At 41.7% G+C, this 25,541-nt stretch overlaps 1 protein-coding gene across 3 annotated transcripts in view; it reads left to right on the forward strand.

Annotated features, from left to right (window-relative positions):
• Nucleotides 1-25,541, forward strand: part of Mctp2 (multiple C2 and transmembrane domain containing 2) — a 222,116-nt gene that overhangs the window by 183,601 nt on the left and 12,974 nt on the right. For all 3 annotated transcript variants that reach the window (XM_057756094.1, XM_057756093.1, XM_057756096.1), the window contains 2 exons: nucleotides 1,329-1,367; nucleotides 18,630-18,739. In XM_057756094.1, the coding sequence (XP_057612077.1) occupies nucleotides 1,329-1,367; nucleotides 18,630-18,739 (149 nt within the window). The remainder of the gene's footprint in view (nucleotides 1-1,328; nucleotides 1,368-18,629; nucleotides 18,740-25,541) is intronic.

Here is a 25,541-nt window from a genome sequence, read left to right on the forward strand (position 1 = left end):
CATGGAGGAAAGGTAGAAATACACACAAATCCATTTTTTTTGTTAGTTGGTTCTTCTATTTTACCACTACTAGATAATCAAAAAAAGTACAAGAGAACTTTGTTTACCCCTGCTAACCTGTCCTCGCTGCATTCCGATGTATCTATCGGTTTTTATAAGGGATGAATAAGTTAACCCCCTACACAGAGAGTGTCAGACAGACCAATGGATGACGGTCATGAGGATGAACAGACATAAGGAAGCACCAGCCTGAGGGAGGTTACATTGGTGACTGCTCAGAAATTTGGAGGTTTAGAGTAGAGCTCTCTGGTCACCCCAAAACCACTTCTTATATCAGTCATAATACAGAAGATTGCTTTAAGCTGCTGGAATGGAACTAAATAGGAAGTCTGACCTTTGTATGGTTATGTAGAAAGAACTCTTCATGTTGAAAAGTATCCCTTTGAAAAAATGGTTTTCTAATGATGAATATTCTTCCCCTGCTCCTTCTGATTGTAGCAACTTATGGTTCTCTTCTCTTCTCTTCTCTTCTCTTCTCTTCTCTTTTCTTCTCTTCTTTTTTGTTGAGGTCTCACTCTATAGCCCTGAACACTGAATTTGGAGAGTCTAGTCAGTCCAACCTTAAACTCAAAAGATCCCTCTGCCTCTGTCTCCTGAGTTCTGGGAGTAAGGCATGTGCCATCGTATGTGACTGTTTACTTTTATACCCTGCAATTATATGATATAAAATGTTCCTATTAAATAGACGGCACTTCTAATGGTGCTGAACCAACCCTGTAGCAACACAGGTGCCGTCCAGCACCTCCTCTAAAGTCATGCAACTGTCAGTCAGTATTGGAGCCTTCTGTTTTCTTCTCTTTCTCTGTTCCTGTAGCCTTCTTCATGATGATACTGTTCAGACTTGTGAATTTTCTATTGCCAAATGTTTCGGTGATGGCAGCAAAGAGAAAGGAGTGATCCTTATAACGATGAGTTTAGTAGTCAGCCTTAACATAGGGCTTTGTGTGTTTACCAGACAAGAACAAATCTGGTTACAGAAAGGATAAATTGGCTCTGTAGCTTTGAAGCTGGATACTGTCAAAGGGCCCTTGCGCAGTAGGTTTATTTCTACCTAGGGGCTCCAAGTAGACTCTGCATATTGTTTATAACCTCGCCACGGTGTCTCTGAACTTCAGAAGTGTGAAGGTTACAAGAAGATCTAATGAGTTTTAAAACATATCGATGTTCCAGCTCTGTAAGAAAACTTAAAAGCGTGTGTCTCATTTGCATTGGGCGATCCCAGTGGATGTTTCCTTAATTAACTAACGCGCTATGGGGTTTCCTTTCAGGAGAGCACGGACGTAGAGGAGGAAGAGGAGGAGGAGAAGGTGAGTGCTGTGCCAATGGCGGACCCTTAGAAGGAACCCACGGTGGCCACGCTGTTTCTCCAGGTTGTGTCTGTTTTGACTTTTGGCATTATGTAATATAGAAACACTACGGTTTAAAAAGAAATCAACCTTTTGCTTACTTAAAATGGAATGACTACAATATCTGTGTTTTCTCTAATATACATCGTAGTAGTGACAACAACCTATCATATCTCAGAATGATTATTTTTTAATGATAATATGTGTTCGTTGTTTTGATGGATAGTGTGGTACTGAGTCTTTTCCAAGATTTTTAAAAAAGGAAATAGAACGAGGATAAAACATAAGCAAATAAGTGAATTTTTCTAAGAGTCAGGATGCAAGCCAAGCTGGTCCCTTCTCTCTGCTGATGAAAGGGAGCCCGAGAAGTCAAGAGCAAATCAAGGGAAATGGTTGCTCCTTTAGGTTCACGTCCGCGCTATGGGGTGGTCACCCGCTTCTGAGCCTGTCACTTCACCAGCTGTTGCTGGCAGCGTTCTCTGCTACATGTCTGTGTACAGCTGCTTTTCCTTCTCCAGGGAGAATCTCTCAAATCTGCTGCTTTTGTTGTCATTACACTTTCAGACAAACCTTCTGGAGCAAAGTGGGGGGAAAAAGGGAAGTACCAACTGAGAGGCTTTGAGCTTAATGGACTTCCAGTTCCGTAAAACCTGGGCATGTGTGGGGCCATGGCGGTGGCTTGGAGGAGGCTGGTGGGGGACAAAAGGGCAGAAAGGAGAACCCAAAGAGCAAGTGTATGATATAAATGCCTGCCGAACAGGCATTAATTCAGAGACCGGCTCTGTGACACCAGATCCTAACAGTTAATTGAGGGGACCAGATGGTTTTGCCCATTTGAAGCAAATAGTATATTATGGATTGAATCTTATCTGTTGTCTGAAGGTGAGCATTATTAAAGACATGAAGGAATAAAGCACAGTATATTTAAAAAATAAATCTCACTTTTTTCCAGAATGGAGGTGATAGCAACATAAACTTCTTTAATAATTATCGATTGGTTGATTCAAATGGCTTTTGAATGATCAAACCATTGAATAGTAGGTCAAGACCAATCTCAGAGCATGGAAGGATGTTTTGCCAACAAAAATTACAGGTGGTTATTTTAAACTTATCTGAAGCCACTTGCAAGGCTGGCCCCTTGTACTTCTGATGACCAGCTGTAAATTGGGGTTCCCATAACCCACCCCTGAGATTTAATAAGTTTCTAGAACTGCTCACAAAACTTGGGGAAATACTTCCCTTTACTGACTACTTATGCATTATTCCACTTGGGAGCAACCAAATAGAAGAGAGGCATGGGAACAAGCCTGGGGCAGAACTGAGCGTCTATGCTCACCGTAGGCCCAGGAATTCCATACGTTAGCCTACCCAGAAGCCTCCTGACACTGCTTTGTGTTTCTATTATCATGTGCATGAGGTGTCTCTATCAACATGAGATTGATTAAGTTAGTGACCTCCGGTGATAGAGGAGACTGTCTTCATCTGGAGGGTCAGGAGCTTGGGAGGAGGCTCCTGCAAATTCCAGCCATGGTTCCTCATCAGATGCCTGGTTCCCATGGCAGGAAGCTCCCCTTGTCTTTTGAGGACATCGCACTTAAATTCAGTGTGTCCAAGAGGAGCTTTTTCTTCACAGCAAAATGGACTCCTTCCACCTTTCGAGGTCCTGTTCTTTAGTTCCTTTATAGTTCCTGTTTCAGGAACCAAAGACAAAACCAAATACAACGGAACACGTTCCTGCTGTTCCTTATCACTTAGCAAAGCAGGGCAGCTTTAAGAGCTCTGGCCAAGAGCCAGGACCCACGACAAAATATGTATTTCTTATTATATCGTAATATCGCACTAGGCAAAAGTTAAATCTTTTGAAAGGCAAAGCTTAAATGTGAAGCAGACTTTGTTTCATCCAAATCTGTTTAAATGTGCCACCCTTGAAAGAGGATCCTAGGGACAGTCATAACAGGGTATCTTTAACATACCATCTAAAGACAACCTTCCAACAGGAGGAAACTGACCCGTTCCTCATGGCTCACAAGTGTACTTCCAGTGCTTTGTGAGGCTGAGAACAGCAATCCTCCTGCCTCAGCCTCACAAACACTGGATATTAAAAAAGGCTTTTCACTTGCGATAAAGCACCGTGGAAAAACCAAGGCACACTTTTGCCATGGTCAAACCTGTGACCCTAGTGGGTTTACGGTGCTCAGTAGAGAACATGAGAGACAGATTACCTGCAGGAGCAGGGGCGACCCCAAAGCAGCTGCACCATGAAAAAGTCCCACCCGAGCATGAATGAGAACTTCCCCAAAGTTGCGTAGGTGGAGACCCCTACAACTCACCTTCTACAGTCTATGAACTCTGAGATCTCCAGAGACCACGAGGCTGTGTGAAAAAAGAGCATAATCGCATACAGCTGACTGGGAGGGGGTAGCAGGGAGTGGCTAGACCCTCGAGTGAGGGTCTGGTGACCTCTCTGGTACTTCCTTCTATAAGTAAACGCTAGCAGCCACTAGGCCTGACCACAGGGCTCTTTTGCAAGTAGCCACAGCTACACTGATAAAGAGAATGGCTCGTATGCGCTCTCCAACAGCCTTTCAGGCAACACGGTCCAATCTAGGGTCTAACCCAGAATGTGATCCCTTTCTAGAGATGCCCGGGGTTTGAGAGATGGAGCAATATGTGCTGTTTCAAATCTTTCTGGGCAAGGATGACTATAGAAAGCATCTAAAAGTGGCATCCACAGACATGGGCCAGGACCTAGTGAGGACCAACACACATGATTTTATCAACTTGTCCTGTGTGGGAAGAGTTGGCAGTGGGGCTGTCCTCACTCCAGGGTATATTTAGCTCTGAGATTTCTAATAAGGTATCGTGGTATGTTCTTTTCATAGCTTGGTCATAACCATGGTATTTTGTTTCCATAGTTTTATGCTTTTATATAACTTTCTAAAGCAAAAAACCTAAAATGAAAACTAAAAAAAAAGCTATCTATGGTTTTTCTGATAAACACACCTTTCTGTCGCTAGGGAGTTTGGCATATTTTTAGCCTCCGCCCATATCCTGTCACGCTTGCTTCTTGCCTTTAGGGTTCCTATAGCTGCAATAAAACATCATAACCAAAAGCAACTCATTTCACTCTTTTACAGCAAAGTCTGTCACTGAGAAAAATCAGTGCCGGAACTCCAGCAGAGTGGGAACCTGGAGGCAGGAACCGAAAGAGAGGTCATGGAGAAATGCTGCATTCTAGCTTGTTCCTCATGCCTTTTTTCAGCTCTCTCATATTACCTAGGCCCACCAGCCCAGGGCTGGAGCCCCACTCAGAGAGATGGACCCTCCTATATCCATTACCAACCAACAGCATGTCCTATGGACTGACCCGCTGGCCCATCTGCTGGGGCCATTTTCTCAATTGAAGTCCCCTTTTCCCCAATGACTCCTACATGTGTCCGGTTCACATGAAACTAGCCAGCACACTTCTATCGGGGATTTGTAACTAGATTTGTTAAGCTTCCAGTTCAACATTATGAGGGCATATTTCACATGTGTCCCCGTGCGTCATTTCTTCTCTGCGGACCATCATGTGCTTGTTTGGGACCTGACCAGGCAGTGACATTGTCACTCCCCGCCAGGGGATGGTTGAGTGGTCCTCTTCACAGAGTCCCATGGCTTCTGTTGCATGTTAGACATGACAGAATATGCTGCTGGGATGTGTCTCATACCCAATCCAAGAGGAATCACAAACGAATTATAACACACAACCATTCCCTGAACAAGCAGAAGGGAGGGAAGCTATTCTTTACCCTACTCATCTATCTTGAGAGTAGCACACCTTTATCTACAGTTCCTCTTCCCAGAAAACACCATCACAGGCGACAGACGAGGATAGGCTGCCTGGGCCCCTTGGCCCTGCTTCTTCAGGGGATGAATGAACTCCCATCTTCTACCTCTCTCTAACTTACAGACCAAGACATGCATGGTCTGGGGTCTGTCATACTTTTATTGTCCGAAATAGAGGTGGTCAGAAAAACGACATCACTATAGTCTCTGGCTCCTTATCCTTGTTAACAGCACAATTCAGTCATCTGTGTTAGAAACCAGATTGGCGGCCACAATTCTGCCTTCTTTTCTCTTGTGATAGCACATATATCTTGCAGGTAACTAGATTTGGGGCTTTTTAAGAAATGAAGCACACAGGCTAAACGTTGAAGAAAGACAAATCCTTCTTTCTTATCCCAGATGGTCCATGTAAGAAATTGCTTATTGCAAGTCTAGTTTTCTAGGGACCCGAGAACAAACAGATAATGACCGAGTTCAGCCAACAACAATCAGTTAGCATTTTCTATTTTTATTAGATTTGCTATGTGGAATCCCTCATGTGAACCTTATTTGTACGGATGAACTACAATAAAAATTGCATTAATTTTGTACACAGTAAAGGTCAGTAATTGAAGCATGAACCAAGAAATGACTGTGTAAAATGCTGTCGTATCCCATACTTATGAAAGGCCATGTAAGACAATAATATCTTGTTTTCATGGCTGAAGGTATAAATACTTCCCAGAGAGTTTCTTTCCTGTGTCAGCCCAACAGTCACATAGACTAGTCCAGCATTTACCGTTAGCATCAGAAAGAAGGAAGCATAATAGAATGTAATAAAAATTAAAAACCAAAAGACCTTGCTTCTTGCTCTCAGAAGAAAGTCTCCTCTGATGGTCATGATGTAGACTAGTTTTTGTATAGTTAGACTGTCAGGGGACTTGACTGACTTCTTCTTTCAGGGTCATTGATGACGTCACAGATGCTGGTCAGTGTTTGTGAGAAAAGGAATCCATCTGTTTATATCAGTTATGGATAAAAAAATAAAAGATAATGGATATGTTTCTTTAAGCAAGAAATGCCTAAGTATTCATTGAGGGGTGTTCTATATTGAAAAAGGAAGAATGAGCATTATTTTTACCATTTCTGTTGAGAAAACTTGGCATGCTAAGTCGTGAGAGGTGCCCCAGTGGTAAAAAGCATTTAGTGCTCTTGAAGGGGTCATGGGTTTAGTTTCCAGCACCCACATCAGGTGGCACACTTGTAAGTTCAGTTCCAGGTGACCCACAGCCCTCTTATAATCTCTGCGGCTACCTATATACATGTGAGATGCACACGTACACTCAGGCATCTACACAAACGCATTAGAAAATAAGCCCTTGAAAACATAGAATGCCACCAGGCGGTGGTGGCGCACGCCTTTAATTCCAGTACTTGGGAGGCAAGCAGATCTCTGTGAGTTCGAGGCCAGCCTGGTCTACAGGAGCTAGTTCCAGGACAGGCTTCAAAGCTACAGAAAAACTCTGTCTTGAAAACCGAAACCCAAACCAAAAACAAACAAAAAACATAGAATGCCACCCTGTCTTAAGCTGTCGCTGTCACTGTAGGCATGCCTTTCTATCTTCCAAACGGATCTGCACACGTGGCATGTATTTTGGAGTTTCCTCCTAAGTTAGCCTGCAGAAGACTTTGGTGAGGTGCCCAAAGCCACTAAAATTAATTCCTAATGAAGTGAATCCTTTGTTCCCTTAACCTAAGAATACTGTTGGCCATGGAGAGTCTGACTGTCTTACAGTCTATCAGAAGGAGGAGTTTTGTTTATTTTCTTTTGTTGTCTTCTAAAGAAAATAAATAGCAACAGCAGCTCATGTGTACATGACTCTCTCTTTCTCTCTCTCTCTCTCTCTCACACACACACACCATGTATGTCAACAGTCAGTAGTTTTTGTTAATTATAAGAGACACAGTGCCAGTTGTTAATGACAGAGTATGGTGTTGTTAAGAAAAGAAAAATTCCAGTAAGCTTCTTTGAACAGTTAGCTTTAGGCGTGCAATCGTCTGTACACATGTGTGCACATAGTTTCAGAACAAGTACAATCTATGTGGAGGATGCACTGTAGACAACCTGATTATGGGAATTTCCTGGGCAGTAATGCAAATGGCCAGTCTGATCTAAGCTCTGATAACTGGATTTAATGTGCTTTTTATTGATGCGGTGATTTTACTGCTAGGGTTTCTACAACTCTGTGTTACTTTAAGCTTTTAGTAGGAGAATGGGTTACAATTATTAAGGACCAGCTTATGTATGTTTGGAATCACAAGAGGGCAAATTCCTGAGTTCTCATGCTGCCTTAACAAATTGTCTCATATTTATTTCCTTTTTTGAAAACTCAATCTTTATTCTGCAAAGGGTTGGAACTTTATTTGCTTCCGAAGTCATCCAAAAATGTTCTTCACCTGGTCCTGGGATCATTATCTGGGTACCGTGCTTGTTATGACACTGAGCAGTGTGTTTGGTACTTGAAGATGTTTTAAAACACCCACTGGAAATGTTCTTTGTATGTGCTTTCAAACAACATGAAGCAAGACACACCAGGCTGTAAATTTCACAAGTCTTCTGCGCTGCTATTAAGTAACATTGCTATTTAAAAGCCTAGAGTCCAGAGTTCTGCCTCTTCCATAGTCGGTGCTACATCAAGTTGTTTACTTTCCCACTGTCTAAAAATCATTCCATGAAGCTATGCTAGAACAAACTAGACATTGTATCCTGGTTATCCACTGGCCATTTGTTATTTCCTGACCTCACACAAGTAAACTATGCATTCTGGTATCCTTTTATTTCCATCCTATCTCTGCCTTTCCTGCCTCCTCTCCCTAAAAACACTTTCTCTGTATAGTAATTGCGGTTTTGTTTATTGTTCTTAATCATTTTGAGGCTGCCTGTGTTGCCTTGAATTTGAAACTAACCATCAGAGCTGGGACGGATCAACATTTCTTACTTATTTTGGGGGTGGGGGTAGTAATGTTTGCCCTTGTCTTTCCCAATGAAGCCTGTTGTTTCATCCTGTAACACAACTATCCACCAAGTCACAAGATGCATCTGAGATACTTTATAAGATAACTGACAGTTCACAAAACAACTGATAGAAAATAGCATCACCGCATTTTTCCTACTAGAAAAGTAAATAATGCATCACGAAATGACTATAACAGCATTAACATAAAACAAGATGGTAAGACATTTAAATATTCAGACTCATGGAAATATTAGTAACGTTATAGTGTTCAAGCATTATGTGCTTCTGTGTCCTTTAGCTCATTCAGCACTCAGAATACTCCACTGGCATTTCCCATGCATTCATCAATCGACCTCGTTTAAGAGAAATGAATGCATCTGAGATTTCAAATTCACAGTGCTGTTCAAACCCAGACACTCTGCTCAAAATCTTATTTGTAAACTGTGCTACACTTTTTAGAATGGGCATAAGCATGCCTTCCTTCCTTCCTTCCTTCCTTCCTTCCTTCCTTCCTTTCTTCCTTCCTTCCTTCCCACACTGAAGCAACAGCAGCAGCATTTGCTGAGTTTTTCTCTGTCATGGAATCCCTGTGAACAGAAAGGTCATGGTCACACAGGTGCTCCCACGGAAACCAGAATTCGACGAGTCACCCTTGCACAAAGTTTGGGCGCAGTTGAGGCAATTGGGAGGAAATGTTGAGGGAATCAGGCCTGCTAATAGGAGCTGATGTTTGGGTCGAATTTTCATGTATAAGAATTACCTTTAGCTTTTTAAATCGCTGTGTATGTGTATTATATACTTAACTCTTGTGGGTGTGTGCACACGTGAGTGTGGAGTTTGGAGGTCATCATCAGCTGTCTTTCCTACCCACTCTCATCTTTTATTTTCTGAGACAAGAGTTCTTACTGCACCTGAAGCTCATCAATTCCTCTAGGTGAGCCGACCAAAGAGCTTCAGTGATCTCTCTACAGTCTCACCTTGCTAAATCCTTTCCAATGAGTGCTGTCATATCTGGCGTTTCAGGATTGTTTTGGGGTCCCAATCCAACATTCTCATACTAGGATGACAAGTACCTGTTGACTGAGCCTTAGTCCCGGCTCTACTTTTTACTGTTCTTAATCAGATGAACATCTTGCCCGGTAGTCCCTCCTTCTCCTAACTAGGAGTAAGTTAAAGGATCCATGTAGCAAAGCCAGACACCACCATCGATTGTGAATTCTATCTGGCAGCAGCTCCAGCTCCAGAAGCCACGGGTTCTCTTTGCTTTGTGGCAACATTTATTCATCAGCTGGCCCAGAGATGTTGTTATGGAACCATTAGTACACCCAGCCCTTGAGACCCAAAAGTGAAGGACCACCACCTCCCTCTGAGCTGTGTGTTTCCAGTATCTTTCTCAGGATGTTGGGGATTGTGCTCTTTCCTTTTCCCATCCTTTCTCTTTACATCTGACCAGACTCCTGTTTCAGGAGAAAGCACATGTCCATAAACACCGAGGCAGAGTGTTTTTCTCAAGATCAGATGGTTAAAGCAGAATAAAGCAGGAAAGAATCAGTATTGATTCAAACTTGAACAGTTTTGTGTTCATTACTCAAAGATGAAAATGTACTCGAGGACAAAGCACTTTCCAGAAAGAGCATACATTGCCTTCTCCTCCTATTAAAACATAATCTTTGGGGCTGGGGAGATGGGTGTAGGAGATTCTTCTGTTCATGTGTTGCTTTCATTGGTTAATGAATAAAGAAACTGCCTTGGCCTAGTTGATAGGGCAGAACTTAGGTAGTCAGGGAAGACAGTACTGAATTCTGGGAGGAAGAAAGCAGAGTCAAGGAGAGACACACCATGGAGCCACCAGAATCAGACATGCCGAATCTTTCCTGGTAAACCACTGCCATGTGGCAATACATAGATTAATAGAAATGGACTAAATCAAGGTGTAAGAGTTAGCCCATAAGATGTTAGAGCTAATAGGCCAAGCAGTGATTTAATGAACACAGTTTCTGTGTGGTTATTTTGGGGCTAAGGTAGCTGGGCGGCTGGGACGAACAAGCGGCCCTCTCCCTTGCAACAGAAGATAGCTCAGTGGATAAGAGCACCACTTTCTCTTTCAGAGGACCCGGTGTTATCAATCCCTGCATCCACATGACCGTTTGCAATGCCTGTATGTAACTCCGGTACAGGGGATTCTGATGTGGTGCACAGACATAGATGTGGGTAAAACACCCTACATATAAAATAAGAATAGATAAATCTAATACTACCTTTGTGCATGCATGCTTATGAGTATGACTTTGATGTATCGCCACAAGACACTTATAAACATCAGAGATCAACCTTGGATGTTGACCCTTGCCTTCTACTGAGTTTGAAACAGGATCATTTTGGTTTTCACAGTTGTGTGCTCCAAGTGAGCTTGCCCGTGGGCTTCTAGCCACCCCCCCCCCTCAATTTAATAACATACACCATGATATTGAGTCTACCTGTGTACATGAACATGACTCATAGGGCTAAATCCTGAACTCAGTCCCTCGTTTGTGAAGCTAGGGTTCCCAGGGAACAATTGTTTATCTCATGTAGCAGAAATACTGCTTCCTGATCCTCGTTAGCACAGATGTTAAGATTTTTTTCCATACTAAATGCTACTTAATCAATTTCTAATGATGATCATTCAAATTTTGAAATTACAGGCTTCTAATAGTCAATGAATTAAAACAGACAATGCCTTTCTCTTGTCTAAAGTTCCAGTTTAACGTCTTTCATCTGGGTGCCTGACATTAGCTGGGAGGATTTTGAGATAAAAATTTTGCCTTGATCCTTTGGGTATAGTAAGCATTCTTTGATAAGTACCACTCAATTTTTAAGCATATCAAAAGTATTTTTTTTTCTGACAGGGTCAGTTTTCAAGGATAGCTCCCTGGTTTTGCTTAGATAATTAATAGAGAAGGATATTTCTAAATCAGAACAAGCAGGAAAGATTTAAAGTAATACACTGATTATATAATGAATTCTCCATTGTAAATTCATTCTGATGGTGTTAATTCTCTCCCAGAGGCTCCAAGACCTTCATTGCACCTACAGAGCGTGTTCACTGGAGACACAGGATAGACAGCAAGGCCTTAAGGAAGGGAAATTCACATGATGCACTCCTGGTATTTTGCTTGCTTTAAAAGACTGAGTGACTATGTTATGCCATGGGTGCGTTATTGATTTTTAATTCAACTCTCTTCAAAACTCAGCCAAACGCTCAAACCTTCTGGTGCCTATAAACAAATGCACAATTAAAAGATGCTGATTTTGCATCCAGCTTTATAGGATAAGCACCTCTAAGAGCTGGAGCTCGTCGTGGTTTTGACTCACTGTCAGCGTCGTCACTCATTCTGACAACGCCTTACACAAATCAGGAACTGGTGTGCTGGGGCCATGGGTAGGCGTGGCTGTGGTCTCTGATTACTCAAGCTTGAGGAGTTCAAATCCCCATCCCCCATACGACAACAGAAGGGTACGACTGCCCTCTTATAATGCCCCCTCCACAAGGGGATAGAAATGGGATCACAAGAACAAGCTGGCCACCTAAACTAGCCATGCAGCATGTCTTGGGCTCAATTGAGAAAGCCTGCCTAATGCATAAGATAGAGAATGATAAAGTTAACGACATCAGCCTCCTGGCCTCTGCTTTCATTGGTCCTCCCCACATACGCACATGTGGGAACATGCACACAAACATGCATACCACGTGCATACATATGACAAAGAGAATCCTTGTAAAATTGGATTCTGGATTTGAAGTCTTTTTTTTTTTTTGCCTACACTGTTATTGATGACAGGTGCTCACACATCAAGGAGACCCTCAGTCATGAGGATTTCACTTAGGCCTCTCTCCTTTTACAGGTTTATAATCAGAGAGAAGACCTGCTGTGGCTATGCGGTCAGTTGCAATCATCTTGTTCATTTGTGCAGCCACGCCAGCGGTCATCACTCTTTTTCTGAACACAGTTCTCTGTATGAGTCGGGAGCCTCTGTGGCGAGAGGACTAGAGGCGTGCAGCCTCTGTCTGTCTTTCTGAATGAATCCCTCTTCCTCTTCGCGGGCCGCGTGGTGTCGGCGGCAGATGCAATGTTGTGGCTGCTAAACTGTTATCACCACATTCCCTGGTTCAATCTGAGATGTGTAAATAAAGCCAGCGGGATGCACATCCAGCTGCTAGACGATCTCTCTGAGCATCAGGGCGACATGAACAGACTTGTTCCTTCCAGAACAACCTTTCTTAAGAAACCTAAGTCCACCCCAGCAGTCTTGAAGCTAGACAAAAGGCTGTTCATCTTTTGTCTTTTTGCCTATAGAAGGGAAGGGGTTCCTGTTAATTACTGTCCTGGGCAATTTACATATGTGATAAAGTTTCTTTCCAGGTTGGCTTTTGTCAACATTATGCAAACGAGGCTTATCTGGGGAAAGGAGATCTTAATTGAGATGATAAACCCATACATAAGATTGGACTATAGACAAGGTTGTGGGGCACTTTGTGATGAATGGTTGTTGTGGGAGGACCCAGCCCACTGTAGATGGTGCCATTTTGGGGTTTTAGTCCTCAGATGTATAAGAAAGCAGGTTGACTAAGCCATAAGCAGTGTCCTTCCATGGTGTCTGCTTCCGTTCTGGCCTTGAGATCCTGCCCTGGCTTTCCAATATGATGGACTATAACCAGTAAGACATATGCCCTTTCCTCTTCAAGCTGCTTTCAGTCATGGTGTTTTGTCACAGCCATAGAAAAGCAGCTAAGACTTCTGAGCCCTGCTTCCCACTGCAGTCATGGCCACGCTGATGTGAGTTTCAGTTTTCAAAACCACAACCAAGACTCCGTGGTAAATGTCATCGTGTTCACCGCTGTAGTGAATCTCTGACTCCTTGGGGTTCAGGTTCTGTTCCTTAGTGGCTGGAGTAGAAGCAAGGCTAATGAGCTGTAACTATGTCAGGCACCAGACCAAAGAGGATTAGTGCTGGTCTTGCCGAAGAAAGCATTTGCCCCTGAAAGGGATTGTTACAAAGTCAAGCACCCTGCATGGCTTGGCCCCTTTTGCAAATGTCCGTTTCCTTTTCTGTTTCTCTGTAATGTTGTGATACTACCCGAGGAAGCTCACCAGAATACTGGTGCCATGCTATTAGAATCTTCCAGCCATGGAACTGTAAGCCCAAGAGCCTGTTTGCTATACAAATCACTCCGCTCATGCATTCTGTCTTAGCAATCCAAGTGAGTTAATGTACGGCAAAGCTCGTCCATGGCAGGACCAGAGAAGCACCCACTTCTCCCCAACTCCATAGATGGTTATTCAGAGATATACCTTTGTTTTCCTAAAAATCCAAATAATACTAAAGGTTTTTGTGTGCATTGTTATATAGATAGATGTTACTTTTAAAACTGTAAAATTGATCTGCCTTATTGGACATAATTTTGCAGTGTAGCAAGTGAGCAAAATGTTGTCTACTATAAAGATGAGTGGGTTTCCAGACGGTGAAGGTCTATTGAGTTCATATGTCTTAGGAGCATTATTTTATATTTTATCTAAATATTCTTCTACTGATCTAAGTCATTGATTACCTATCAGCTTCTTAGATGAAAATGGAATGAAAATTTCTCCAAAAATATTTTTAAATGGTATCAAATCATATGCATTCTCATGAAAGCTGCCCAAGAAAATCCCAGGGAAAATGCAAGAAAGGCAGACTTAGCAAGAGCCATTTTTCTCAGAATGATGTATTGTATGGCAAATAGAGGGAATAGAAATCCATAGGCACAGAGAGAGCAACTGGCAAAAAGAACAAATATCAGATAAATGGATACTTTAAAAAAGGCCACTTGTATATGTGCTACAGTTGTGTAGCTTGGTCCTTTTGTGGGACTCCTGACAGTGGGAACAAGGATCATTTTTGACTCTTTTACTGGCTTTTGGGACCCTACTTATCCTGGGTTGTCTTGCCCAGCCTTAATACGTGGGGAAGTGCTTAGTCTTTTCAGTTTGATATGCCATGTTTTGTTGATACTCATGGGACAGCTGATCTTTCCAAAACAGAAATGGAGTAGTGTTTTGAATGGGACCAGAAGGGGCTTTGCAGGGAGGGAACAGGGAATAGAGTAGAGAGGGGAAACTGCAGCTGGAATGTAGGACGAATGAATGAATGAATGAATGATTTTTTTTTTTAAAAGAAAGGCCACCCAAAGCATATGACACTTCTTCTATGGAGTAACACGTTCTTAGCACTTGCCAGCCCTGGTTTAAGTCCACTGGGACCTATTTGTAAACAAACTCCTTTCTGCCTCCAGGAAGTAGGACTAGTGTTGGTAGCTGTGTGACACTGGCAGATCAGTGACTTCAAAGATAGCTTCAGACTTGCAGGAAATGAGCAGGTGTGTTACTGGATAACTACAGGGTGGAAGCATGGCATGATGTAAGCAGACAGGCAGCAGTCAGTGTAGACAGGCACCCTGAGGAGGCTTCTCTAATCCCATGGACTTTGAATTGGACTTTTCATTTTCGTGCATTTATGATACCTAGAACTTTGCTTGATGTCTGTGTGCTTGTCCGTTTCCAAGGTCAGTGTCAATAGTACTTTGACATTATTGCGCACCCAAGGCCCTGCCCTTTCCCTGGATCCACCCATTTCTCCACCAAGAAAGCATCTTAGCCCTGAGGAGTCCCTGCTGTGATCTTGCGGATCCTGAGATTGCAGTCAGATAGAGTAAGCTGGTCTTATCTGATGATATAATAAGTTCCACCAGGGAACAGCACAATTGGTGGGGGTGGATGATGCTAATCACATATATAACTATGAAAATACAAATACCACCTTACTGTAGGGTAGAGGCTAGTATGCCTTGATCAACACAGAGAAACATTTCAAAAGGCCACCAGAGCCATTCAGAGAACAGAAGGTGTCCTTGACCCTAACTGTGAAGATGCGTCTTTTAGCTGGACATATCCTGAGTCATATATGAATATTAAATGCCTTGTGCAGGGATTCTGTAGAGGGTATGGCAATGCATGAAGACATGCACCCCATCTCAGTGAATGGGAAGAACTGATCCCTTTCTATACCAATAAATTTCAGAGGAAAACAATATATCATATGTTCCTGCTTTCCCCCAAAGCTTTCATTCATTAATATCCTCCAATTTAGAGCTAAACACTGTAATTAATATTTACATTAAAACAAGCTGCAGCAAGTTGCTTACGTGTTTTAGATTTTTTTTCAACAGTCATTATTAGTATCCTTTAAAATGCATGTTTGGGTAGTAAACTTCTCAAAGACAAACAGTAGGTTAAACCTAGAAGAAAAGCAGAAATTATCCATCCCTGACTCTTTCCAGGGGCTGGAACTAACTATCCCTTGATAGGCTGTGAATGATCACTGGAAGAACAAAACACCAGCCCCTTTTTTTCTCAGGAACTGGCAGAAACCCACCCTATTCCTCTGCCTCATTGTTCACTGGTTATACCAGCCTACCATGCCATGACTGTCGCCAATACATAAAATAACCCAAACTGCCTATTCAGAATGGTTAGCAGGAGGACTAAGAAGTTATAGAGTAAATATATGTTGAATATATTCAGAATTTAATCCATGCCATTGATAAGATGTTGGAAAAATAGCTTAAATACAGGAATAGAAGATTTTATTTTATCTATTATATTGAGTAATTCTACACTTCAAAAAACTTGGATAATGCACTTTGGTATTTAAATAAGAATGATACAGAGATATATAGTTAATAAATAGACAGGGTGTGATAATATATTCCTAAAGGTAGTTGTTGGTATGCTGGCTATATTTTAAATTGCTTGGTACTGTTATAACAAAATATCCAGAGCTATGATAAGTTCTTTATAGAAAGGCCTATGTTTATTCATGATCCTGGTAACAGGAAAGACTGATACCTTTGGTGGGGCTTTCTGGCTATATTACATCATGGAGGAGTGAAAATGGCCAAGCATTTGGTAACCATGCTTTAATTCAAATTATGATAAAAATATTTGAACATAAAATATATCTAGAAATGGGGGGAAATAGTGAATCCATTGGTCATTCAGAACAAATTCTATGAAATAGTCAGATAAGCAAATATCTCATGGGAGCCACTGCCTTTACAAATACTTAAGAGACAACGTTCATAGCAATGGGTATGAAATATACCCTGGGTGTATAAGTTTAATATTATGGTACATAACTGAGACTATGTTCCAACTGTCATGCTTGTGAGTCTTCAGGCTACCTAAGCTCTTGCTAAGAAAGCCTCAATTTTATCGGCAGTGGTGTCAATTAAGATGTCAATTTAATGGCCGTGAAGTTCTCCTCTGAAGATAGCTAAGAACATCTTTATGGATCTTGGAAAGGAGAAGATGAAACCTCTTAGAATGTGTATCCCGTGATGATAGAAGATGAAAGTAGAGCCACAGATAAAGTGTATTTATTGAGTGTATTTGAGAGTTTGGACTATTAATGACCATTCTTCATGTGTCATTTTGAAATACTCACATAATCAGCATGAAGACTTTTTCCTTTTAATGTATACATACTATATATTTTTGCTTTGAAACTACACATTATGAAAATAAAATGAAATCATTTCATAATTTGGTTACTATAATCAGAATGAAAATGCAGGATTTTGATTACTCTGACTCATAAAACAATATGCAAAGTCTGAGTCTTATCCATGGATAGCGAAAACTCACAGCAAAACGTCAAATTCATTTGAAAACTGAAAGGGTGCTGTCACAATTGTTCATTAGTTTGGTGTGCTAATTAACACTTTCTTCCTAAACAGAACCTTACATTTTGGTCGTTTTGTAGTAAGGAAAAAAACAAGCAATAAAAATGGGAAGTTTCTTAGGAAATTGAGTCACTCGGAAATTGGAGTCATTTTGCAAGAAACTGTTTTGTCCTAAAGTCAATGCCGCTGCAAGGGGAAGCTCCTTTGCCCTTTGGGTCAAGCTCTCCAGAGCCTTGAAACACTCCTTTGTAAACTGGGGTCTTCTGCAGCAGACAGAGATGGGTTTTGACCATTGTGCCTATTCTGAGGCCATTGTGGGTTGCTGAGTATGAATGAGGTTGCCTTAGCATCAGGTCTGACTTTTAGCACAAACTGCTTAAAGAATAAAAAAAAGTGAAAAAAGAGCCAAAATTAAGGTAGAGAGGGAAACTGTCCCGCAAAGTTGCCATTGCAGGAAGAAACAACAACCTTGATGTTTCCATCTGCACCAAAGGGTGGGGTAGAGACTACTGTAACAAGTGAGTGGATTGTACATACCTGCCCTGTTGGTGTTTTTACCTGCAACCATCACATGGGGTGCTTGCTTCCTCATTCTGTTCATGACCTCATTTAAATGAGGCAGAAATGGAAGATGAAAATGAGTCTTTCTTTCTTTCTTTCTTTCTTTCTTTCTTTCTTTCTTTCTTTCTTTCTTTCTTTTTTCTTTCTTTCTTTCTTTGTAGCATAGAGAATATCATAGGCATGTTCCCTTACTACTGATTGCCTACGTGGTGGTTTATCATAGCCCTAACCTGAGTAACATTCTCAATGAAAAAGTTTTCTAGAGACCCTTGCTGTATATAGCAACTGTAATAGACTATGTCGATATGGAGAGACAGACTATAGTAGGGAAGAAATAGTGTACAAATATCAATGTAAGAATTTCCCTTCCTTGGGGATCATTAAATTGTATTTATAGTGTTACAGCTTCTGAGCATAGTAAAATCTATTGAAGATCTTCTATATACAAGTTAGAGGTGACAGTCAGACAACAGAATTCGATTTTGCATAAAGAATTGAAAACTGAGGAAGATAAGCTTATGTAGTAGTCCGACTTCATGAAGAAGTCACAGTACAGCGGTGACAACAGGGCTATGCAGTCCAGCTGTCTATAACAGGTCTCCGACACTGCTCTGTTTCTGACACAGTTACAACAGATGTTTTCCGGAAGTCTGCAGTGTTAGAAACAAGGTTAACATGTAAGAGTTTGCCCAAGCAGTCACAGTACTCAGAAATGCATTGTGTGTCCCTCCAAAGGGACCTCTCTTACTGCAGTGCATGTCTCCATCACTGTCATAGAGGAGGGCTTTGGTGTACTTTAGATACCCAAAGGACAGAGGGACACAAGCTGGTCATGCTAAAGTGGTTGTAGAATTCTCTGCAGGGACCTGAAGTCTCTGGTCGCAGCGACCCTCTCATCATCTCTGGATCCTAAGAGCTGGCTGGAGCTCACAGAGGGAGTGAGAGTAACTAAAAGAGGGAACTCACTGGCCTTTATATCTTGGAACCAATAATCAGTTTTGGAAACTGTGGCTGTTCTCTATAAATAACTGTTTTGTTTTGTTTTTAAGTAGCTAATATACATCTTGCTTTTTCTAGGAATCTGAGAAAAAGGGATTAATTGAGAGAATCTATATGGTACAGGATATTGTTTCCACTGTCCAGAACATCTTGGAGGAAGTCGCTTCCTTCGGAGAAAGGATTAAGAAGTAAGTTCTGCACATGCGCGGTGGTGTATAAACTAGATCTGGCACCCACAGGACAGTGCGGGAGGGAGGGCATGGGAGCCGGTAAGCGATGTGGAAAGTAATGACATCACACAAACTGGTGTGACTTTGTCTGCCTCGTCCTTTGGGCTTGGCAGCTTCTCAGACGCAGGGTACTTCAGAACTGGGGTGAAGAAATGACTCAGTTTACACTGTTGTCTGAGCACAACTATTTTCCCCTGTTATTGAAAATTATCCTTTCTCACATAATGTATCCTGATTGCAGTTTCCCCTTCCTCTGCTCCTCCTCCCACTTTCCCCCCATCTCTACTCCCGCCTGGATGTGTGCCCTTTCTTTCTCTCCTTTGTAAAGAACAGGCTTCTGAGAGTTAACAACCAAACATGACAAACTAAAATAGAATAAGATAGAACAGAAGCTATCACATTGAACCAACAGGAAAGAATGAACCCACAGGAGGAAAAGATCCCAAGAGAAGACACAAGAATTAGAGATCCGCTCATTTGCACACTCAGGAATCCCAAGAAAACATTACACAGAAAGCCATAATATATATGCAGAGGACCTGGTGCAGATCTGTGCAGTCCTTGTGTGTGCTGCCTCTGTCTCTCTGAGCACAGCTATTAACAATGCCCCATTTCAACTTATTCAGAAATCAGACGGGAGCAAATATGCTCTGAAGGGTTTTTAAATCTGAATCCCAGAATCCAGTAAACATTAGAATAAATTTTCTTACTTCTCCAGAAATGGTACACAGCTAGTAATATCGTAGGTGGAGTGACTTGAAATTACCTCACCACCTCCATGGATATCTCGGGGTCAGGGTGAGGACTTTCTTTAACATGTCAGAGGGAATATCGTTCACCCTAGTAGGCCAAGTGTACTATAATAAAACACAGTTGCTTTGTTGTTTACTATTGTTATATAAATGAATGGGCACAATATGTGGCCCCCAAAATTTTCTTTATCAAAGCAAGCAAAAACAAACAAAAGCAAAAAACAAGCCAGAAGAAAGAGAAAATAAGGGGGGGGGGGACAGGATGCATTGCCTCAAATCAAGAGTATATCCCTTAATGTTCTACCCTATACTTTTTGGCCGAAGGGCTTCACTCTTCTAATGGAGGCTCAGGTAAGGATAGGATTCACTTTTTCTGTTTTATTTTATGTAGTATTAATGTGTATACGGGCATCTTTATTTGGTATGACATGAATATTTACTGTTTTCTTTAGTTTATAAATAGATTTTGTTCTATCTCTGATCCAGAACCATAGCCTCTATGTTCTGTAAGTCACTATTTATCCTATTGGTCATGTCTGTGTACTCCATTCTAATTGCCTAAAGAAGATACTAGTTTCGAAATTGTAGAAGTAAAGAAATTTCAACTAGTGTTAAATACCCTGCGGAAGTTTCTGCATAAAAATTCAGGTAAATCCCAAGTGATGGCTAACGTCAGAGAGTATACATAATAAATGTCTTCTCTGAATACCGTTTGTTTGCAGTTAGAAGTTCAAAGTCATTGCCAGGGAATAACATTTTATTGTCAGCACAGTAGTTTTTCCTGTTCTTGCTGCTTTGTTGGCACATCCTCTCTCTATAGCACTGGTGGAACTGAAGCTTACTATGTAACCCAGGCTAGCCAGACGTGACTATGCAGTCCAAGTGAGCCTGTTACTCACAGCAGTCTCCTGCCTCAGCCTACAGAGTACTGCAATTGCAAGCATAAGACGTGTATCTAGCTCAACGCATGTGTGGCTAAAACTAAGTCCAAAGCAATGTTCAGGGACTGGAGAGAGGGCTCCGTGGTTTAAAGCACTTTCAGCTCTTCTAGAGGAGCCAGGTTCAATTCCCAGGACCCACACTAGGTAGGTAACAACTGCCTTTAATTCCAGCTCCAGGGATTCTGACATGTTTGGCCTCTGTGGACCAGCCACCTCCACTCCCTTGTACATACCTACAACCACACACATACAAACACATACATGCGCATAATTAAGAATAGTAAAATTTGAAAAACAAACCCTTTCAAATAGACAGGGTTTTATTAAATTTATACAGTGTATTTGTCATTCCTAGTGTCTTAAGAGAAAGGGATTAGCATGTGAGGATTTGCGCTGACGCATGTTGACATCCTAGCTGATGTATTTTCCTAGGTTTTGCATGATTAACACATCATGCCTTAGATTAGCTCTGCAAATGTTTAAGCAAAGCATATGGAATAGTACCATACCACGAGGAGAGTGGATAATTAGCTTATCTTGCTGAGAATGACAGGGTGCACATAGCGGCTGTACAGATAACAGTAGCATCAGCTGGTGGCATGCTGGCTGACCACTGTGCACAGCCATTTATACAGTGAATGTTCTATAGACTCGCCCAGTGCTGAATGGAGTAGATCTAGCAGAGCATCGTAAGCCTCGCTAGTGCTACGCACGGTGCCCCCATGTCTGTGCTCGGTGCGCTATTACCCAGTTACCGAGCTTTGGGCAAGGGGCTGGAGGTTGAAGTAGACAGACGCAGAGACGCACTGACACACAGACCTTTTAACACTGGTACCAAAGCCCCAAGAATGCCCCCTTTATTGTGTTCAGGGGCAGATTATATAGAGATAGCCACGCCCCAGCCAAACCCACCAGAAACCACTCTCCTGCCATCAGGAACCCCTGAAGGGCTCGTGCTCAGAGCAGCTGTAGGCACTCAGATCAGGGGATTACAAGAAATTCAGGATCTGGGGTCTCACTGCTCCCAACAGCTAGTACAGCCTGAAGAGAGTAATTCAATTTGTAATCCAGAATCATGCTTAATAAACCTCAGAGCTCAGATTCGAACCCACATCTGTTACCGTTATACAGTAATTTCATTCTCTAAGGATTGCTTTCTTTTCAGTAACAGAGAAAATTGGTAATCGCCAAATATAATTGTATAATCTTTACTAGATAAAAGTGAGGCTTGCTACTATGGGGAGGCTTGATGAGCACAGAAGATGGCTTAGAATGTGCTAGAAGGCAAGACTGAAGAAGCTTCTAAGCCATTTCATGGAATGGCAGAAGACAGTTCAGCAAATGGTGGTTGGGAGCTGCAGCAGATGGGCACCCTGTGTGTAGATCCAGACGCAAACACTGTGGAACAGTGGTTCTCAGCCTTCCCAGTGTGGCAACCCTTTAATACAGTTCCACAAGCTGAGCTGACTCCAACTATAAAAGTCTTTTCATTACTACTTTACAACTGTAGTTTTGTTACCATTGTAAACCATAATGTAAATACCTCTGCTGATCGTCTTCAGGGGGTCACAACTACAGGATGATAACCACTGTTGGAGAAAATACAGGAAAAGGTAGGGGATACAAGGGTCCAAGGACTAGGAAGAAAAGTGATGATGCTCAGAGATGAGGCGCATCACAAAAGGCCTTGAGTGGACAGGAAGGAAAAGTCATTGAAAACAAGAAAAAGGAGCGAAGAATGTACTGGGAGGCAGGAGGGTAAGAGGATGTGGAGTGGGGGCACGGGGAGGGAAGGAAGATGGTGTTTGGTACAACTGTCTCATTCTTAGACATCTCTAGAACACAAGTGTTGCTGTTGTGCCACTGACAATGTAAAAGGAAGTGCGTCTGATGGGAGAAGAGGGCAGAGGGATTTAAGCAGGCTCCCATCTCTACAGTGCTTTTGAGGGGCAGCTGTGCTTAGCACAGCTGTGGTAGCCATGCCCTGAACGTGTTTACAGGCAATGAACAGAGCACTCTTGTGCCCAGCTGCAACACAGGAAGGCTCATCGGGTTCAACTCCTATTAATTCTTTGCCTATTCATTATTACTGTGACCTTAAAGTCCCTGCTGGGCATTCAAGTGGGATGTCGTGTGTCACGATCTTGGAATTCTATTGTAGTTCTGTGCTTACAAACTTGGGAAACTACTACCCAGCTTGTGGCCACAGGGAGCATTTTACATGAAACTCATAGAGCAAGGCTTCCAGGCTACTGCCCAGAAGATTGTTACCAGCGCTGTTTACACATGGGAGAAGCAGTGTTTGTCCTTCCTGCCTTATCTTCTCTGATTACGTTTTCTAATATATGCCAACTTTAAATGTGTGTGCACAGCACACTGAAACTCGTGGTCAGTACTACGCTCTCCTAGAGAACAGGCCGTAGTTTGAAGAGCTGAGAATACCAAATGTTCCTTTGTGGACTGTGGTTCCAACCCCATGTCCTTGAGCATCTAAGTAAAGCTTCAAAGAGTTGATAAGATTAAGGGAGCCTAATAAGATGGGGACTAATTTCTGTGGCGGGTGTGGAGTAGTGGTTTTCAACCTTCCTACTGCTGCGACTGTTTAATACAGTTCCTCATGTTGTGGTGACCCCCAACCATGAAGTTATTTCCATTGCTACTTCATACTATAATTTTGTTACTATTATGAATCATATAAATATCTATGTTGTCTGGTTGTCCTTAGGTTACCCCTGTGAAATGGTCATTCAGTCCCCAAAGGGTTGCAGTGCACAGGTTGAGAACCACTGATCTAGATTGTAGCTGCCACCCCTGTATGAAGTAGGACTGTCCTTACTAGGTGGTGTTGTTGAGAAAGCAAGTTGCGTGCAGTTGGAAGCAAAGAGAATTCAGCAGAATGGCGGTTACACATTCTGTGTTTACCCGAGAGAAGCTAAAGGAATAGAAACTAAAGGGCAAATGCCTAGAAGAACATTGGCAAGCTGGCATGAGAACAGTGCCCAAGCTAAGTAAGGCCATCTTGTTGGACACGCTGTAAGAAAAAAAATCTACAGGAACATATGGCCAGTAGTTTTGTTTCTGAGAGAGGAGGGAGGTGTCTGAGGGCTTCATTTGTCCTAGCCTGAGGGAAAAAGGTAACCATTGAATTTGTCCTGAATTCACTCCAACACAGCTTGGGTGGGAACATAGAAGAGATCTGCACCCACCTTACTGGCTGGTGTTCTAATCACTTTTGCTAAGTGACTTGAAATTTGTAGAATATGCTATGAAGGTTAGTTCCTCCCCTCCCCCCGCCGCTGCCCATGACAAGAATGTGGAGACCTCCCAACTCAGGAAAACTACTCAGGTCTGTGAAAAGGGTTTGATTTCAAGATGGGAAAGCTGTGTTGACCAAGGTTATTCAACCTGGGGTGTGCTGTAGGAGGCTCCCACCCGAACTGTGGCCTTTGACATACAAACCCAATGCATACTTTCCATGGGCACACACAAATGTTAGGATCACACAAATTGGTGGTTTCCTCCATCTTTCCTGACCATCCTCATCTCCACCTTAGAGTTTTGACACTTAAGTGTGGGACAGATTGATTCCCAAGTTCTTTATTTGTTTGTTATACTTTATAATTATATTTTATTTCTACCAGTTTCTTTTGGCATTTAGAAATCAAATACATTTTCCTCCACTAACTTCATTTCTAACAACTGTGGTATGTTTCTTTACTACGGTTCTTGTTTGAAAGGGGTTTTGATTTTCTATTAGATCTACCTATCATATAAGAAACTGTGTCACCCTCTCAGGACACTCTCTGTGTCTTTTAGTTTGGTTTGGGGCATTGTTCATGGCTACAACACTGATGAGAATGCCTTTGGTGGAATTTGCTTTGTCTATCTCAGATTGAAAGTTTCTAACAGTGCCCCCTGAGGGAAGACTTCTGCAATAAATTTTGGTAAAGATTAAGAAGCATTCCTGTGGTGCCTCCTTGTCTCTCAGTTTCATTGTGCGCAAGAGTTGAGTTTGTCAAACATTTTTTTTTTCTTCATAGTCATGGGGATGATTCATGTACCTGCTCATATCTTTTTGCTAATGTAATGAAGTCTTGTGGTTGATTTTTTTTCAGATGGGATGCCCAGCTCTCCACCCTGAAATAACCCCCTCTGTGTTATATGATACAGTGATATGGGATACTTTTAGCCTCTTTATTGCTAGACTTTATGATATGCACATGCCTAAGATTTTACAGCTGTGATTAATACTGTGGTTAGTTAGTTTTCTGTTCTTCCAAATTCCTCCTGAATAGAAAGCTCCAGTTGTGTTTAGCCTCCTCTGTTTTCTGGAAGTTTTTGATGGAGAACTGACATTTCCCTTCATATTTGAGAGACTTCATATTGAGGCATCTGAGAGGACAGATTTTTTTCTTAAGGTTTTATTAAATATTCATCTCCTGCTCTCCATATATATATATATATATATATGCAGATGAATATATATCAGGATATATATAGTCACATATAGTTACCAGGATAGATATAGTCATATATATATCAGGATAGATACAGCCATATATATATGTTATATAAATATATATATATCTATATATATCAGGATAGATATAGTCATATATAAGAGGATATATATAGTCATATATTTATAGTCATCTTATCATCTTTTTTCTATAATTTATGTTTCTCTTTTTTTAAAATATTTATTTATTTATTATGTATACATTATTCTGTCTGTGTGTATGCCTGAAGGCCAGAAGAGGGCGCCAGACCTCTTTACAGATGGTTGTGAGCCACCATGTGGTTGCTGGGAATTGAACTCAGGACCTTTGGAAGAGCAGGCAATGCTCTTAACCACTGAGCCATCTCTCCAGCCCTGTAATTTTTTTATAACTTATGTTTCTATAAATTGTAACTAGTAGAGGTTGGTTTATTTAGTTTGAATATTCTACTAGTTTCTATATTTTGTATGTGTTCATAAATGTGTGTGGTGTGTGCATACGTGTAGGGCGATGGTCATATGCAGAGGACAGAGCAGAATTTCCAGCGTCTTACTCTGTGGCTCAACTC

Source organism: Chionomys nivalis, chromosome 23 (genome assembly GCF_950005125.1).
Source record: "Chionomys nivalis chromosome 23, mChiNiv1.1, whole genome shotgun sequence".
Classification (NCBI taxonomy): domain Eukaryota; kingdom Metazoa; phylum Chordata; class Mammalia; order Rodentia; family Cricetidae; genus Chionomys; species Chionomys nivalis.